At 24.5% G+C, this 17,668-nt stretch overlaps 1 protein-coding gene across 2 annotated transcripts in view; it reads right to left on the bottom strand.

Moving 5' to 3' along the window:
- Positions 1-799: 799 nt before the first annotated feature.
- LOC122502492 (transcription factor GATA-3-like) overlaps positions 800-17,668 on the bottom strand; it is a 124,038-nt gene continuing 107,169 nt past the window's right edge. For both annotated transcript variants that reach the window (XM_043612587.1, XM_043612588.1), the window contains exons 6-8: positions 4,372-4,561; positions 3,870-4,069; positions 800-3,425 (exon numbers count right to left, since the gene is read on the bottom strand). In XM_043612587.1, the coding sequence (XP_043468522.1) occupies positions 3,399-3,425; positions 3,870-4,069; positions 4,372-4,561 (417 nt within the window). In that variant the 3' untranslated portion in view covers positions 800-3,398. The remainder of the gene's footprint in view (positions 3,426-3,869; positions 4,070-4,371; positions 4,562-17,668) is intronic.

The raw sequence follows: 17,668 nt of genomic DNA, 5'->3' as shown, positions 1-17,668 counted from the left end.
TTCCAAAATTCTCTAACTCTAGACACCCTTGATGTATCATAGAGGATTGAACGATTGGTTCAAGTTATAGTAATCGAGATTACGCAAATCCTGGTCACTTTTTATGAAAATTGAAGAACCAATGTAGTTAAAAAAAATTTCTAGTCTATATAACTGTATCGTTGTATTCAGAACTCAATTCTCGTGCAAAAGGTCACCACGAATGAGAGGCAGCTGTACCGACTTAACTTCACATCGAGATTTAATTCCCCGTGAAATGAAACCGACTTGTGCACAACGCGAAAGGACTTGCGGAGATTTACTTTGGTAAGGATTTTTGGGGATTTTAGGTTTGACGTTCCTACATAAGAAAAGACATTTCCTCGAACCCTGGATTCTCCTCACACGAGACAAATTCTTTTGATTTCTATATACATATGGGCGATTCCAAGTGAAATTTCTGTCGACATTTTTTAAATACGTTCAAATAACATTTATTTTCTTTTTTTGTCCAATAAAACAGATACAAATATTTGAAAATTTGCTTATTTTTAAATGACTTCGATTATTAAAATTATAGGCATATCTAGTTTTAATATAATTAACTAATATATTAATATATAACCATTTACTGGAATTTTTTTAGAAATTCGATTGAATTGTTCTTAATAAAATTCTATAAAAAATTCACTAGATTTTATGCCTAGATGCATTCTATAGAATAATTCTAAAGTTCAATAGAACTTTTTTGATGATGGGATTAGGAGATGTGGTCAATGTGGATAGGACAATGGGATAGAAATAATTATCGCAATTAAAATCAATGCATTATTTTATGATGTATTATCATTTAATTTATTTTAAGTTAAAACCTTTTTTTTATACAATAATATCTTACATACATTTTTACACCATTTATACCTCCGCGCGAATTTTTATGCCTGATCTTCAGTGTATGATACGTGTATTTAGCAAAATGTGTGTATTGCATTTGATCGTGCTCACAGCAAATAACAATTTTTTTTTTTTAAATGTATTTTTATTTATTTTTCACATTCATCCGCGCCTTCTGAAAAAGACAATATCGTACAGGCTCTATATGCGCTACATTCTAATAATACTATTTTAATAAGATACCATTCTTTTTCACTTAAATTTATGTCCGTGTTTGGAAAAAAAAGTGTTAAAAGACAGAAAACAGAAATTTTTTGTTATCTTATATTTTAAAGTCTTAAAATTCAATGAAGGGAAATAAACTTTTTTCTTCTTGCGTCATTAACACAATTTTCCAAAAGCAGACATATTTTTTTTTGCGGGCTTAAATGTCGAAAAAACACCTACGTGCGCCTCTCACCTCGTAATTTGCGATTTTCAAAAATTTCCCGCTCTCATTCCTTTTATTCATTCGTATCTATCAGTCTTTTAGAAAATCGCAACAAAGTGCTTCAGGGTGACGCTCCGTAAAATCCATCATCACTATTACACTAGAACAAGTTAACTTCTTGTAGTCGAAAAAAATCACAATGCGGTACTCAACGCAACGGAGAGTTTTTAGTGTTTCATTCATGATGTAGTATTAGGAGACCTCATTCCTATGTGCAATGTCGAAAAACAACAGTTTTCCCACTTCTTTAAATAATATCTAACAAGTCAAGTATTTTTTTTTTTTTTTTTTTTCATCGACACTTTTGGTATAATATTTAAAGAATTGGGTGAAAAAACTTTTCCCGAGAGCAAAATCTCCTTATATTACTTCGTCGTTTTTAATTAATATTTCTTTTTATGTATACATATTTATAAGTCCAATGACTATTTTTATCGGTATACTCTCTCATCTTAATACTTTTGACTATCTATATAAAATGTTATGTGATTAAAACACTATAGTAATTTTTTTCTTATGCACAGTCGCGTCTTTCGCAGTGCGAAAATTTTTACTCACATTTTTCGCAATATAGCTGTCTGACCGATGATACACTTGTAACTGTTATAATTATTAATTAATTAATAACACGATACACAATCTTGAAGATAAAAAATTTACAATTCTCCGTGCGCGTCTCGACTATTTTTTTTTTATTTTTTATTTATTTGAGCTACGATTTTTACTCCAGATGCCAATCGCATACCGAAAATTACAAACACATATCTCTTATATGACGATGACAGTGTTGCGATTTTTCTCCAGCTAATATCCCCATTCTCTTTGAAAATCATTTCCAAATTTATTATACACATAATTATACAATTATAATAAATAATTAGTTTATCTAATTTTAAAATTATCTAATATACAATGAAAATTTTTCAAAAGATGAATTTGAAAATGTAAAAAAAAAATCTTTCTTTCAAAGAAATAGAAATTTTATTTTGAAAATTTTTGTTAAATTAGAGAATTTTTCGATTAGCTTTTTTTAATGGCGCGCACTGGGAACCATTATCAATTTACAGGAAATATCATTTTTTTTATCACTACCACACGAAACGAAGAGTGACACGATCGGACGATTATTCATAAAAGGTTTTTTTTAAAATTGTTATTATTTTTATATTTTTACCTTTTAAAATTTTTTTGTATATTACAATTCTAAATAATTTCTTTGCACAGCCTCCTGAAAAAAATGGATACTTTTTAAGAGTATTTTGAATCGAGAGAGTCGACACGTAAGCGTCCGATCGAGCGCACTTGAAAAATATTCATTATCTTAAATTGCACGATACCTTTGATTAACTAAGCTTTTCTCGTTCACGTCAGCGGCTCACTGTATATAAAAGACGCGTCAATATTGTTTAAAAATTTTTCATCAATTGCCGAATTCCATTGGGTTTCATCCAACATTTTTTCACAATTGTTCTCTTCAAAAAAAAAAAAAAAAAAAAAAATTATGTTTTTTTTAACAAATTAATAAAATATAAATTAAAATACATACGGATTACAATTCGATATTTTATTTTTTATTCACAAAGATGAAAGATAAAAGTTTTTTTTTTCTAAAAGATAGAAAAGCGTCATAGGAATTTTGTCCATTTTAATATCCGCAGACGTGACGATCGTTTTCGCACAACGCGAATTTGTGCTTTAAAATAATTAAATTATTAAAAATAATATATATATACATACATATATAAATATGATAAATGTATATATGTATATATATACGTATATAACACTCTATACAAGTATGACTTTTTTTGTACTTGGGGCCGGGGCGCAATGACCCTAATTATTCATTTTTTTATCTTACATATTTACAAAATATTTGCTCAACTATTACATGTCTTATATAACTTTATTTAAGTGTATTCTCCCGATAATTTCTCTTATAGAATAAAAGGAGAAGAAGGTTCTTTTTTTCTAAAGAAAAAGAAAGGAACGGGTTTCACCCGAAAATTATTTAATGCTAGTTGACGGTCTCCATTCATGTATATTCTGATCTCCAACCACTCTGTAACAGAAAAAAAATATATTTAATTCCTTGAATTTCTTTTTTAAATTAATTTGGAAATAAAGTTACAACTTCTCCCTCTTTTTTTTTTTTTTTTTTTTTTTTTTTTTTTTTAATATTGTTTATATAAAAAAATTTAATTCTTGATCCCAAAAATCCCCGAGTAACAAGTTTCAATAAAACCTACTGTCTGGGTTTCCCGGAAGCATGAAGGGGTTAAATAAATTGAATTTTGGAAATAAACTCAAAATTGTTAGAAACAATTGATTTAGAAAAGAGTTTTAGTTAAAATTTCTAAAAAAGATAATCGAGTAATATTAATGAAAAATTTTGTTAATAAATACTTTAAAAAAAAATTAAATTTTTTTTTTTTGAAATTTGTAAAAAGAAGGTGAGACCTGAACTTTTGAATAATTTTGATGAAAGATTAGAAACTTGACTTACCATAGCGTTCGTCGTGGCTGCTAATTGAAGACCCTGAAGACTCGTCATGTGATGAGAATGAGAATGTGAATGTGAATGTGGGTGAATTGAAGGTGGCGCTGGCGGTGCGAATCCTTGATGAAGACCTCCGGGAACCCCTACACCAGGGTGGTACATGTAATGCTGCATTGGATGCATTGGATGATGATGTTGCGATGAACCTATAATCACAAGATTTTAATATTATTATTATTATTATTTTTTTCATTCAGACACTCAAAATAATGATTTTTTTGGTATAAATTCGCTTTTAACTGAAGAGAGATTATGCCCCATTCCTTTTGTAATAAAAAAAATGGTTTAGTTTAACAAAAAGAAAAATATTAATCTTTAAAATTTTTAAATGTATAATCTATAAAAATATATATTTTTATAGATTATACTTTTAAAGATTTTAAAGATAAAAAAGTTGTACTACGTAAATTATTTTTTATTTTATCGTGTAAAGTGTTTTTTAGCTTACCCATTGGGGAACCAAATCCAGAATGAAACGGTTTATTATCGAGATCAAGATGTCCACTGGCCTTAATCATGTCTCCCATTACTCCACCTAGTCCCAAACAGCCTCCAGCCTTCTTCTTTTTGCTTTTTGAAGATAACTTTCGATTCCTGGTTTGAATTCCCTCTTTTTTCATTGTTAGTGGCCGATTAACCTGCAACAATAACATAAAATTCGATTCATTAATTTTCATAATTATAATATTTATCTAATTTTCTTTAAATAGTTTTACTATTATTTTTATTTCTATAATTCGAATTTCGATCAGTCTCCGCAGTTGAAACGTCGGAACAATAACTGATTACGGAAATTCAATGATTTTCAAAAATGATAAACTTCTTCGCATAAATTCAATTATTTTCAAAAATTTTAAAAAAAAATTTTTTTTTTTTCGTCAAATTTTCAATTATCTTTATAAATAATAAAATTCTTTAACGAAATTTAATTAATAAAATTGCAATTTTAATAAAATTTTCCTGTACAATTCAATTATTTTTAATACAATTCTTCTTAAGAATTCTAATATTTTCACAAATAATACATTTTTTATAGGAATTCAATTAAATTTAAAAAAAAAAATTGAATAAAATTCTTCGCAAGAAATATATTTATTTTTTAAAAAAATTTTCATAAAATGCTGTATAAATTTGAAAAATTATAATAAAATTGATCATAGAATACGATTATTTTCGTAAAATATAACATTCTTCCTAGACATACAATATTATTGTCAAACATTTTTGTAAAAATCCTCGAAACAATTGAATTATTTTCGTAAAAAATAAAATTCTTTAAAGCAATTAAATTATTTAAGGAATTTTTAATAAAATTCGCTTTCCAAGAATTCAATTCTTTTAATAATAACATTTTTCACAAGAATTGAATTATTTAAAACAAATTTAATAAAATTCTTCCTCAGATTTCAATTATTTTCAATTTTTTAATGAAATTTCTCGATAAAATTTCATTATTTTCAAAAAGTTATTAAAAGAATGTTAAAATTTCAATTATTTTCATAAATAAGAAAACTTATCGCAAAAGAATTCAATTATTTACAAAATATTAGAATTTTTCACAGAAATTCAATTATTTTCAAATAGTTTAATAAAATTGATCGAAAAAAATTAATTTTTTTAAATACAATTTTAATTAAATTTTTTTTAAATAATGCAATTAATATTAATACAAAAATTATTCTCGAAAATACAATTATTTTAAGGCATTTTACTAAAATTCTTTGCAAAATTCAATTATTTTCATAATTATAAGAATATTCATCACAAGAATTCAATTATTTTTAAAAGTAATAAATTTCTTCTTGGAAATTCAATTATTTTAAAAAATTCTATATTAAAATCGTTCGCAAGAATTCAATTATGTTCATAAAAAATAAAATGCTTTTTAGAAAATCAATTATTTTCAAAAAAAATTTAATAAAATGCCACGCAGGCTTACAATTATTCTCAAAATTTTTAATAGAATTTTTCTCATCAAAATTCAATTATCTTTAAAAATAATCAAATTCTTCTCCAAATTTCAATTATTTTCAATTTTTTAATGAAGTTTCTCGATGGAATTGAATTATTTTCAAAAAATTTTTTTAAATTCTGAGAAATTCAATCATTTAGAAAAAATTTTGAATAAAATTCTTCAGGAGAAATTAATTATTTTTATAAATAATAATATTTTTCACCGAAATTTAATTATTTTCATAAATAACAAAACTTATCGCAGAATTTCAATTATTTTTATGGAATTTTAAATAAAATTATAGAAAATTGCATTCATTCTTCTTTAAATTTCAATTATTTTAAATTTTTTAAATCAAATTTCACGATGGAATTCAATTATTTTTAAACAGTTTTAAAAAATTCTGAGAAATTCAATTATTTAAAAAGATTTTGAATACAATTCTGAGAAATTCAATTATTTAAAAAAAGTTTGAATACAATTCTGAGAAATTCAATTATTTAAAAAAAGTTTGAATACAATTCTGAGAAATTCAATTATTTAAAAAAAGTTTGAATACAATTCTGAGAAATTCAATTATTTTCATAAATAATAATATTTTTCTTCGAAATTCAATTATTTTTATAAATAATAATATTTTTCTTCGAAATTCAATTATTTTCATAAATAACAAAACTTATCGCAGAATTTCAATTATTTTTATGGAATTTTAAATAAAATGATAGAAAATTGCATTTATTCTTAATTTTTTTTTTAAATTCACCGAAAGAATTCAATTATTTTAAAAAATTGTTGATAGAATTCTTCATAAAAATTCAATTTTAAAAAATATTCAATTATTTAATAAATTATTTATTTTTGTATTTAAATAATTGAATTCTCGAAAAATGTTCTACTATAAAAATTGATTAAGAAATGAATTTCACTTAAAATTTTAAATTGTAATTGGAAAATATATTTGAAAGCATTGTAAGGTGAATTGATGTTATTGATGTTTTGGAATAATTTTACTTTTGAAGAAGGTACCAATGTTAATGCCGAATCGTTGTGCCACAGTCTAAAATATATAATTATTGAGCACAATGGTTTATATTAATTATCTACTCAGAAAAAAATATGTGTTAAATTTGTTGCGTGTAGTTTTCAGATGGTGTTATTTTAACACAATTTTGGTGTTATTTTAACTCCTATTAAAAATGTATATCAACTTAACACTCTCTAATGGTTATTTAACACGCTTTAGGGTTATTTAAACACCAATGAAGTGTTAAAATCACGAAGTATCGGTTAAAAATGTTGCGTGTTGCTTTAACACTACTTTTAGTGTTAAAATAATACTTCTTTTTTCCTGTACAATGTAATCCTGATTTTTAATTTTCTTTTTGAAAATAATTACTGGATGGAATCACTAAGTTTTGTTAAGTTAAAATTTAGTCTGTAAGTCAGGAAAAAAGTCAGAGAATAGTCAGGGAAAAAGAAAATTAATTTTTTTGTGACAACCCTGTAAATGCGGTTCGTCTACAATCGGCAAAACTTTGTCATCCATCAACCGTTGATCGGTCCCCGACCATTGGCTAACCAAGTTGGACCAAGCATATACATATTCACACGGTGTCTGTTTGTACCTCTCATTCGCAGAGTATCGTTAAAGTTATCGGTGACAAAAACTCCTAAAGGTTGGCATGGCGCGAGTCTTACTTTTATAAATAAGCACGCGAGACAGCAGTCAGGAATACTTATCAGTCGGATCATCTCTGGTTCTGTTGGTTAAGGGTTAACGTCCCATCGCATTCTTGAAAATCAACCCGAGAGCTGCGGCAATTAAGACGATGTGACGATCGTTCGCGCCAACTTTGAATTTTGAAAGCAAACCGCCTTCATGTACATACTTGAATTTGGTGCGAGAAATTTAAATTCTTATATTCATTAACACACACCCCCACACATAAATATTATAATCTTTCAGATTCTTTACAGAATTATTTTCAATTAACCTCATATCTGACCTTCATTAACAAAAAACAACTTTCATTTCCATTATCTTTCTAGAATTGCATTTTCATTTTTTTGAAAACAAGTAATTGTAAGAGAAAATTAGAATGGAAAAATGAGGAGCGGGTTATGTTTGCGAGCACCCTAACAGAGAGAGAAAGAGAGAGAGAACTTGGAGAAAAATCAGCCAAGGACGCAAGTGGTGCAGGAATTATTGCTGGAACAATGAGCTGACGCAACTTCGTGTAACTTGCTGAGCAATAACGCCACAGACGTTACTTACTCGGATGGTAGACACGGTGCAACTCGTGTCGAAGGAGCGTATATAACATATATATATATATATAAATCGTTAATCCCATAAATCGTTCGCATAATCGATGGCACGTTGTTTCACTCTTAGTTTAAAGAGAGAAAGAAAAAAAAACTGCCTTGTGGAATAGCTTTAATCTTAAGTGAATTTTTTACCACAGACACACTCGTGGCGATTAATATTTTTAATTGGGACGCGCAATCCATTTTTTAATCAGGGTCAGTGATACTACACAAACAGAATCCCGTGCGCAAATATAAACTCTTATAATAGAAAATATTTCAAATTTTCTTATTTCATCATCAAGAATATAACAATCAGACACAATGAAACTTGAAAATTGTATTGTACTTTTCAAACTTGTCGGATTGGAAATTAATTTCAAAGTCCTCTTGATTTATTTATTAATCACTTATGGAGTCTTTAACGGAGGAAAAGATTGTTGCAAAATTTTATTAATTCGCATAAAACACTTTACGGGATGTCTACTATTTTCGTTCAACAAAATTCTTGGTTATTTTCCGACTTTGTCCTAATTTTTCCCGGTTTTTTTATTCTCATCAAATTTAAATTTATTTGATTTCGAACATAAATAAATCTACAAATGGCTTCCAAAATTTCTATTAGAGTTTTTATGAATAATTAAATTTTTTTGACGAGTTTCTTTAAATTTTTTTTTGAAAATACTGTTTTTTTTAATAATTTAAAATTTGGAAAATAATTGAATTAAACAAAGAATTTAAAAAAATTTTTTAAAAGTAATTTTGTCTATTTATAATTTTATAATTATAATTGAAAATTTTATTAATTTAATTTTATTAAAATGTATTGATACTAATTGAATTTTTGACAAAGAAATTTAGGATAAAAGTATAATTGAATCCTTCCAAAGAATGTTATTATTTATGAAAATAATTAAATGTTTGCGTAGAATTTTATTAAAATTTTCGAGAATAATTGAATTGTAGAAAACAATTTAATTATTTATAAAGATCATTGAAATTATGACAAGAATTTTTTTCTTTTAACATATAATCTAAAATTTTAACTGAAATTAATTTTTAAATAAATTTTTATTAGAAAATTCTACGAGAATTTAATTATTTGAATACAAAAATAAATCATTTATTTTATAATTGAATCTTTCTTGAAATTCAATTATCATAAAGAATTTTAAACACAATTTTTTAAATAATTGAATTTTTCTGACGAATTTTATTAAAATTTTTTTTAAAAATTTGAATTTTAGAGAGGAATTTTATTATTTAAAAAGATAATTGAAATTTTGCCAGGAATTTTATTAAAATTTTTGAAAATATAATTGAATTTCGGGAAAAATTTTATTATTCATATAAAAAATTGAAATTTTGATAAGAATTTTTGAATTATTTTTTGAAAATAATTGAATTCTTGAGACGAATTTTAATAAAATTTTTAAGAATAATTACATTTTTTGAGGAATTCTATTAAAATTGAATTGAAAATAATTGAAATTCTGCAAAGAACTTTATGTGGAATTTATGAAAATAATTGAAATCTTGTGAAGGATTTTTTTAAAAATAACATTCAAATGAATTTAGAAAATCAGAAAATCTGAAGAATTTTGCTATTTATGGAAATAACTGAATTTTTAAAAAGAATTTTTTTTACAGTTTCTAGAAATAATTGAATTTTTCGGCGAATTTTAATAAAATTTTTAAGAATAATTACATTTTTCGAGGAATACGATTAAAAATAATTAAAATTCTCTCAAAAATTTTTGAAAATAATTGAATTCTTGAGAAGAATTTTTTTACATTTTCTAGAAATAATAATTGAATTTTTTCGGCGAATTTTAATAAAATTTTTAAGAATTATTACATTTTTCGAGGAATACGATGAAAATTGTATTAAAAATAATTGAAATTCTCCCAAAAATTTTTGAAAATAATTGAATTCTTGAGAAGAATTTTTTTACATTTTCTAGAAATAATTGAATTTTTTCGACAAATTTTAACAAAATTTTTAAAAATAATTACATTTTTCGAAGAATTCTATTAAAATTGAATTGAAAATAATTGAAATTCTGCAAAGAATTTTATGTGGAATTCATGAAAATAATTGAATTCTTGTAAAGAATTCAATTATTCATTCAAAAGAATGTAGAAAATCAGAAAATCTGAAGAATCTTGCTTTTTATGGAAATAATTGAATTCTTGAGAAGAATTTTTAAACATTTTATAGAAATAATTGAATTCTTTCCACGAATTTTAATAAAATTTTTAAGAATAATTACATTTTTTGAGAAATTTGAATAAAATTGTATTTAAAATAATTGAAATTCTGCAAAGAATTTTATGGAAATTGATGAAAATAATTGAATTCTTGTGAAGAATTGAATTATTCAATTCAATTATTCAATTAGTCAATTTTTCAATTATTCATTCAAAAGAATTTAGAAAATCATAAAATCTAAAGAATTTTGCTATTTGTGGAAATAATTGAATTCTTGAGAAGAATTTCTAAACAGTTTATAGAAATAATTCAAATTTTTCGACGAATTTTAATAAAATTTTTAAAAATAATTAATATTCTTAAAATTATAATTACGGTGAATAACTTCGCTTAATAATTTTCGAAAAATTTAAATAAAATTCTTCAAAAGAATTCAATTATTTTTAATAGCGAATTTAGAGAAATTTCAATTATTTCTTTATAAAAATTCAATTACATATCTTGAAACAATAGAATTGAAAAATTTTAGAAATCTTATTTTTCATAATTATTTTTCAAAAGACTGGGAAAATTCAATTTTATTAAGAAATTTCAAGTGTGCATCTTTTTTTAAATTAAGTAATAAAAATTTTTATTATTAATCTTCGCACTAAGAAACATGAATACATTAGAATGTGACTCAATGAATGGAATCCTTATCCATTCAAATAAATAAATAAAAATTCTATTATTTATCAATTATTAAATTAGAATATGTACTTTGAAAATTCGATTTGTTAAAAAGTTTTTGGAATTCTTTAACAAATTTAATTATTTGCTGTTGAAATTCACAAAATTGCTAATTTATGTGAATTTATTTATTTTCTTTTTCTGATTGTTAATTTATTTACAAACTATATTTAAATCAGTGACTGTCTTTTTAATATCTTTATTATTTTTAACTAATTCAAATTTAGAGAATAGTGTAAATAATTATAAATATAAAAATTGAAGTAAAAAGCAATTTTTTAAAAACAAATTAAATTAATAAAACTTTTATGCACTTATTGTCATCTTACTTTTGTGCAAACAAAAAAGAGGTGAAAATTAAGCTCCTTTAAATTGTTAATATAGAAAAATGGAAGAATCTTCAAAAATGAAGAAATGAAATGATTCTTAAAAATGAGTCAGTAAATATTAATTTAAATCTAGTGAAGGCAATATTCTTACGCCTATATATTTATGCTATTCCCTAGATTACTATAATGTTTCTCTAGTTCATTAACGCGCGAGAGAACAGGACGCTAATTGCAATCGTTTCAGCACGTTTCAGCAAAGCGGATAATAGCGTCGAATCGTGCGAGTGTGTATAACCAGACAATGCAATTAAGAAATCCCTCAGATTCTCGGTAGTCGGCGCATTCTGCGGTTGCGAGTGCGCAATTATAATTAACGAATCGACAGCCCTCGCTCAATTCGAGAACTGCATCATCATATCATACAAGCTTATATTATAATATATTATTCCACACATCATCATAATCTTCAAATATCATAACCGAGAATAACAAAAATATTGAAGACAAAAATTTAAGATTTAAAAATTTAAGATTTATTATTTAACTTTTCATTTGTTTCTATTGCAGTTGACATGAGCGGACACTTTAGTAAAAAAAAACAAGGGAGAACCCAATGGGAAATGCCAGTGTAGTGCCGATGTTCACCACTGGCTTAGTACTCAGACGATTGTTCGGCGTAGTCTAGCCGAGCCTCGACAATTAGTGCTGGCGCAGTACAGAATTTTTGTTTCGCCAAAGCTTGGACAAGGCTCGGCGGCAAGTGCTGGCTGAGTATAGAAAAATTGTTCACAACGCTCTTTGCCAACATTGCTTTTTTGACATAAACTTGAAAAAAATTATAAAAAAAGTTTATGAATGTTTATAAATATAAATTTATTGAAAAAAATTAATATTTTACTTTTCAGTTGTTCATTTTTTATTCTTATTAAATTTAATAATAACAATTTAACACAATTGTCTAATTTTGTAAATAATAAATTATTTAAACAAATTAAAATTATAAACAAAATTTAAACTTTAATCTCAATAATAATTTGGTTCCTATCAAAATACTATTATACTTCTTACTATGAATAAAAAATTATTAAAAAATTACCACGTAATTTAAGAATTACGTAAAATGTTAAATGCAATAAGTAAAGTAATTTAATTATTAAAAATTTAGTTTAATTTATTTTATTTCAATTTAATATTTCTAACGTATCCCTATTTTTTTCTCATCTTTGACTGAATAATTGTATGTCTGAATGATACTGAGATATTAAAATTTTACTGCACACACGTGTCGTTAGCATAGTGGTTAGAGCGTTAGTCTGTTAGTCCGTAGGTCGTAGGTTCGATTCCCCTCGTCAGCAATTTTGTTTATTTTCATAGGTTTGCGATATTTCTAGATTCCAATCGTTAGGTACTAAAATATGAAAATCTAATGCACACTTACTGTAATTGTTTATTATTTAATTTTTAAATGTTATAAACAATTTTTTTCTACTTCATTTACTATATCCATTGTTAGTCTCCATCTTTAATACAATTTCTTTAAGAAGAGAAATATTTTATGAATAATAACTATTTATTAATATTATTTACCATTTTGTTGTTAAATTATTTATAATTATTAATTTACGATTAATTAATAACAATACGGCATTTATTGCGGCAATATTCTCAGCCAGCACTGGTCCAGTGCTGCGCCAGCGCTGTCTGGCAGCACTGACAGACAGTACTTCGGCAGCGCCGGACGGCGTTATCATCCCAGAGTTATGCCAGTACTGGCTCTCAGCCTTGCCGCCAGTGCTGCCAGTGCTGGCGCAGTACTACGCCAGTTGTAAATTTCCCATTGGGAAGGAGAATTTTTGACGTTGGATTGAGTGAATGTCTCGTACAATGCGTAAGTATATGAAATAAGTAGGTATACAAGTATTGTGTGGTAAACCGGGGAGTTGGCGAGACTTTGTAGTCGCCGCGACGTGATGCAACTGACAACTTGTGAGAAAAGGTTTCCTATATTATAAGGAGTCTTCTCGTCCTTTACTTTACCCCCCTCCCCCACCCCCACCCCACACACCCCCTTATTCCTCTTCCGCATACTCTGTACTCTCTATCGAACTAAATTTGTCTCATACTTCTTTAATTTCGAATTCCAGGTTTTCCAGGGTTAAAAAACGGAATTTATACTATATTTTTAAAACTACATTTACAATTTTACCAAATTCAATAACTCCCTAATTTCCAGACAAAGCTTTGATTTTTTTAAGTTTTTAAAACTATATTTATATTTTACCAAATTAAATAACTCGCCCTAGTTTCCAGACAAAACTTTGATTTTTTTAAGTGTTTAAAATTACATTTATATTTTACCAAATTAAATAACTCCCTAATTTCCAAACAAAAAAGAAACTCAAAAAAAAAAGAGAAAAAAAAGAAACTCAACTCTAAAACAATTTTATTTTAAAATAAATATTTAATCATTATTATATTTTCACAGAAATTAAGATTTTAATTTATAAATATTGAAAATCTATATTCAAAAACAAAAATATTGTTATGAAACATGAAGAAAGCGAAAACTCCGAGTCTTCGACTCGAAATTATCGCTTTCTTCATGTTTTACAATAATTAAAACTTGCTACTTTGTTACTGTAACTTTTTCAAAAAATTATTTGTGAAAAAATTATTTAAATCATTTCGAGGTTATTCATTTCTAGAAATTTCAACTAAAATCCTTTTTTAGGTCAATTTTCTTTTAATAATTTTTGAAAAATTTCTTTTAAAGAATATTCAAATTCATTTACAATTTAATTTTACGAAATTTCGATTATTTCATGACATTCTTCAATTAAATATATTAGAAATTAAAAACTTCGAATAATTAAAAAAAATCCCATTAAACTTTTTGAAAAAAAATAAATTCTACAGAATTTTTAATTATAAAAATATGAAAAGTTCAAATTTTTGAAGATTTTAATTTGAAACCTTTTGAAAATTCAATTATTTTTTAAAAAAAATCCACGCTATAATATAATGCTTTCAATTATAATTTAAAATTTTAACTGAAATTCATTTTTAAATCAATATTTATTAGAAAATTCTACGAGAATTCTATTATTTAAATACAAAAATAAATACACTTTATTTTAAAATAATTTAATTCTTTTAGAAAATTTTAATAAAATAGTAGAATAAAGAAAATCATTGAATTCAGGAAAATTTTTGAAAATAATTGAAAACTAGCCAAGAATTTTATTAAAATAATTGAAAATAATTTAATTTCAGAGAAGAATTTTTATTATTTACAAAGGTAATTGAAATTTTGACAAGAATTTTTTTTTTAATTTTGAACATAATCTAAAATTTTAACTATGAAATTAATTTTTATTAGAAAATTCTACGAGAATTCAATTATTTGAATACAAAAATAAATAATTTATTTTATAATTGAATCTTTCTTAAAATTGAATTTTCATGAAGAATTTTATACACAAATTTTTAAATAATTGAATTTTTCTGACGAATTTTAATAAATTTTTTAAGAATAATTTCATTTTTTGAGAAATTTGATGAAAATTACATTAAAAATAATTGAAATTCTGCCAAGAATTTTATTAAAATTTTTGAAAATAATTGAATTTCGGAGAAAAATTTTAAGATAATTGAAATTTTGACAAGAAATTTTAAAAATAAAAAAACAAAAAAATTTATTTTTTGAAAATAATTGAATTTCGGAGAAAAATTTTAAGATAATTGAAATTTTGACAAGAATTTTTAAATTTTTTTTTCAAAATAATTGAATTCTTGGGACGAATTATATTGAAGCTTCGTTTTAAATAATTGAATTCTTCTGGAAAATGTTAATAAAATAGTAAAAATTGAAAATCATTGAATTTAGAAAAATTTCTGAAAATAATTGAAAACTTAACAAGAATTTTATTAAAATACTTGAAAATAATTTCATTTTAGAGAAAATTTTTTATTATCTACAAAGATAATTGAAATTTTGACAAGAATTTTTTTTAAAACTTTGAAAATAATCTAGAATTTTAACTGAAATTAATTTTTAAATAAATTTTTAGTAGAAAATTCTACGCGAATTCAATTATTTGAATACAAAAATATTAAATTAATCTTATAATTGAATCTTTTTAAAATTGAATTCTCATAAAGAATTTTATACACAAATTTTGAAATAATTGAATTTTTTTGACGAATTTTAATTAAAGTTTTAAGAATAATTTTATTTTTCAAGAAATTTAATTAAAATTGTATTACAAATAATTGGAATTCTGCCAAGAATTTTGTTACAATTTTTTAAAACAATTGAATTTCGGAGAAAAATTTTATTATTTATGTAGATAATTGAAATTTTGATAAGAATTTTTGAATTTCTTTTTGAAAATAATTAAATTCTTGGGACGAATTTTATTAAAGTTTCTTTTTAAATAATTTAATTCGTTTGGAAAATTTTAATGAAATAGTAGAAATTAAAAATCATTGAATTCAGAAAAATTTTTGAAAATAATTGAAATTTTGACAAGAATTTTATTAAAATTTTTGAAAATAATTGAATTTTGGAGAAAAATTTTATTATTTATATAGAAAATTGAAACTTTGACGAGAATTTTTGAATTATTTTTTGAAAATAATTGAATTCTTAAGACGAATTTTATTAAAATTTCTTTTTAAATAATTGAATAATTCTTTTGTGAAATTTTATTGAAATATTAGACATTTGAAATAATTGATATTTGACAAATTTTGGAAATTATTTAAATTTTTACGCAGAATTTCATTAAAATTTTTGAAGATAATTTAATTCTTTAAAGAAATTTAATTAAAAAATTTATTTTGAAAGTTTAGTCAAAGGTTTTTAAAATAATTGAATTTCTTTGATAGATGTTAATAAAATTTTTAAGAATAACTACATTTTTCGAGGAAATCTATTAAAATTGTATTGAAAGTAATTGAAACTCTGCGATGAGTTTTTTTATTTTATAAAAATAATCCAACTCCTGTAAAAAATGTTATTATTTATGAAAATAATTTTTAAATTATTGAATTTCTGGGAAATTTTTATAATTTACGAAAATAATGAAATGTTTGCGTACAATTTCATTGAAACATTTTTTTTTAACTAATTCAATTCCTTTAGGGTTTTTTTTTATTAAAGTATATTATAAATATCATTGAATTGAGGATATAGTTTTTGAAAATAATGAAAATTTTGCCAAGAATTTTATTAAAATTTTGGAAAATAATTGAATTTTTAAGAAGTTTAATAAAATTTTGGAAAATAATTGAATTTCTCCAATCATTTGTAATTGCTTCAATTAGATTTCGAAAATAAGCACAATAACTTTAGAAATATTATAGAATACAACAATTTTCTAGGATTTCGATCACAAAATTCCCTGATTTTTTCAGGTTTTTTTTCGCAAGGTTTATAAAATTCCCTGACATTTCCAGGTTTTTCAGGTTGTATATCAAAAATAAAGATATAAAAATTTCTTATTAAAAAATGTACAGTTTAATTTTTCCTTCTCTTTGACTCAATGTTTCTTTCTACGTCTAGACGGTCGACGACTCTTTTTCGGAATTACGCAATTGGCCAAATTTTGTCAAATTAGTGTATACTGTCGGTCTCTTCAAACAAAGACTAACTAAAGGGTCTGGTACTCTGGTGTTTCAGGAAATATTAATAAAACATTCTGCAATTTGCTCATATTTGGTAATTACCCAAAGTGCATCGAAATTATTGGAACAAGAAAAACAAGAAAATGAATTTCTTCTTCTATAGAATATAGAATAGAATATAGAATAAAAAGTTGCAATTCTTGTGTGGTGCAAAAGAAAAAAGAACTAATAATAAAGAGTCAAGCACAATAGAACTTGAGAAATTAGCGAGTTTGGAAGGATGTAGGTATAAATTGAAATTCGAGATGGGAATAGTTGGGACAATGGGAGCAATAATAAGCGATGAGACTCTAATGAGGGAAGCTTCGGTTTCCGCGAGATGGACGCTGTTTGCTCGGACCGATTTGAATACAATAAGGCGGCTTTAATAGGAACCATCGCTTAAGTCTGCTAGTGTCCGAAAGTGCGAAGTGCAAACAAAAGAGATGAGAGAGTGCGAGCATCTTCAGATAGAGAGGTTGACAGAGATGGAAGAAGGAGGGAGACGAAGAGTTGGAAGAGTTTCGAATACGGATTGATGTGGTCA

Source organism: Leptopilina heterotoma, unplaced genomic scaffold, assembly GCF_015476425.1.
Source record: "Leptopilina heterotoma isolate Lh14 unplaced genomic scaffold, ASM1547642v1 Lhet_232, whole genome shotgun sequence".
NCBI lineage: Eukaryota > Metazoa > Arthropoda > Insecta > Hymenoptera > Figitidae > Leptopilina > Leptopilina heterotoma.
Note: the sequence above shows the minus strand (reverse complement) of the source record. Positions and strands in the feature narration are given on the sequence as shown.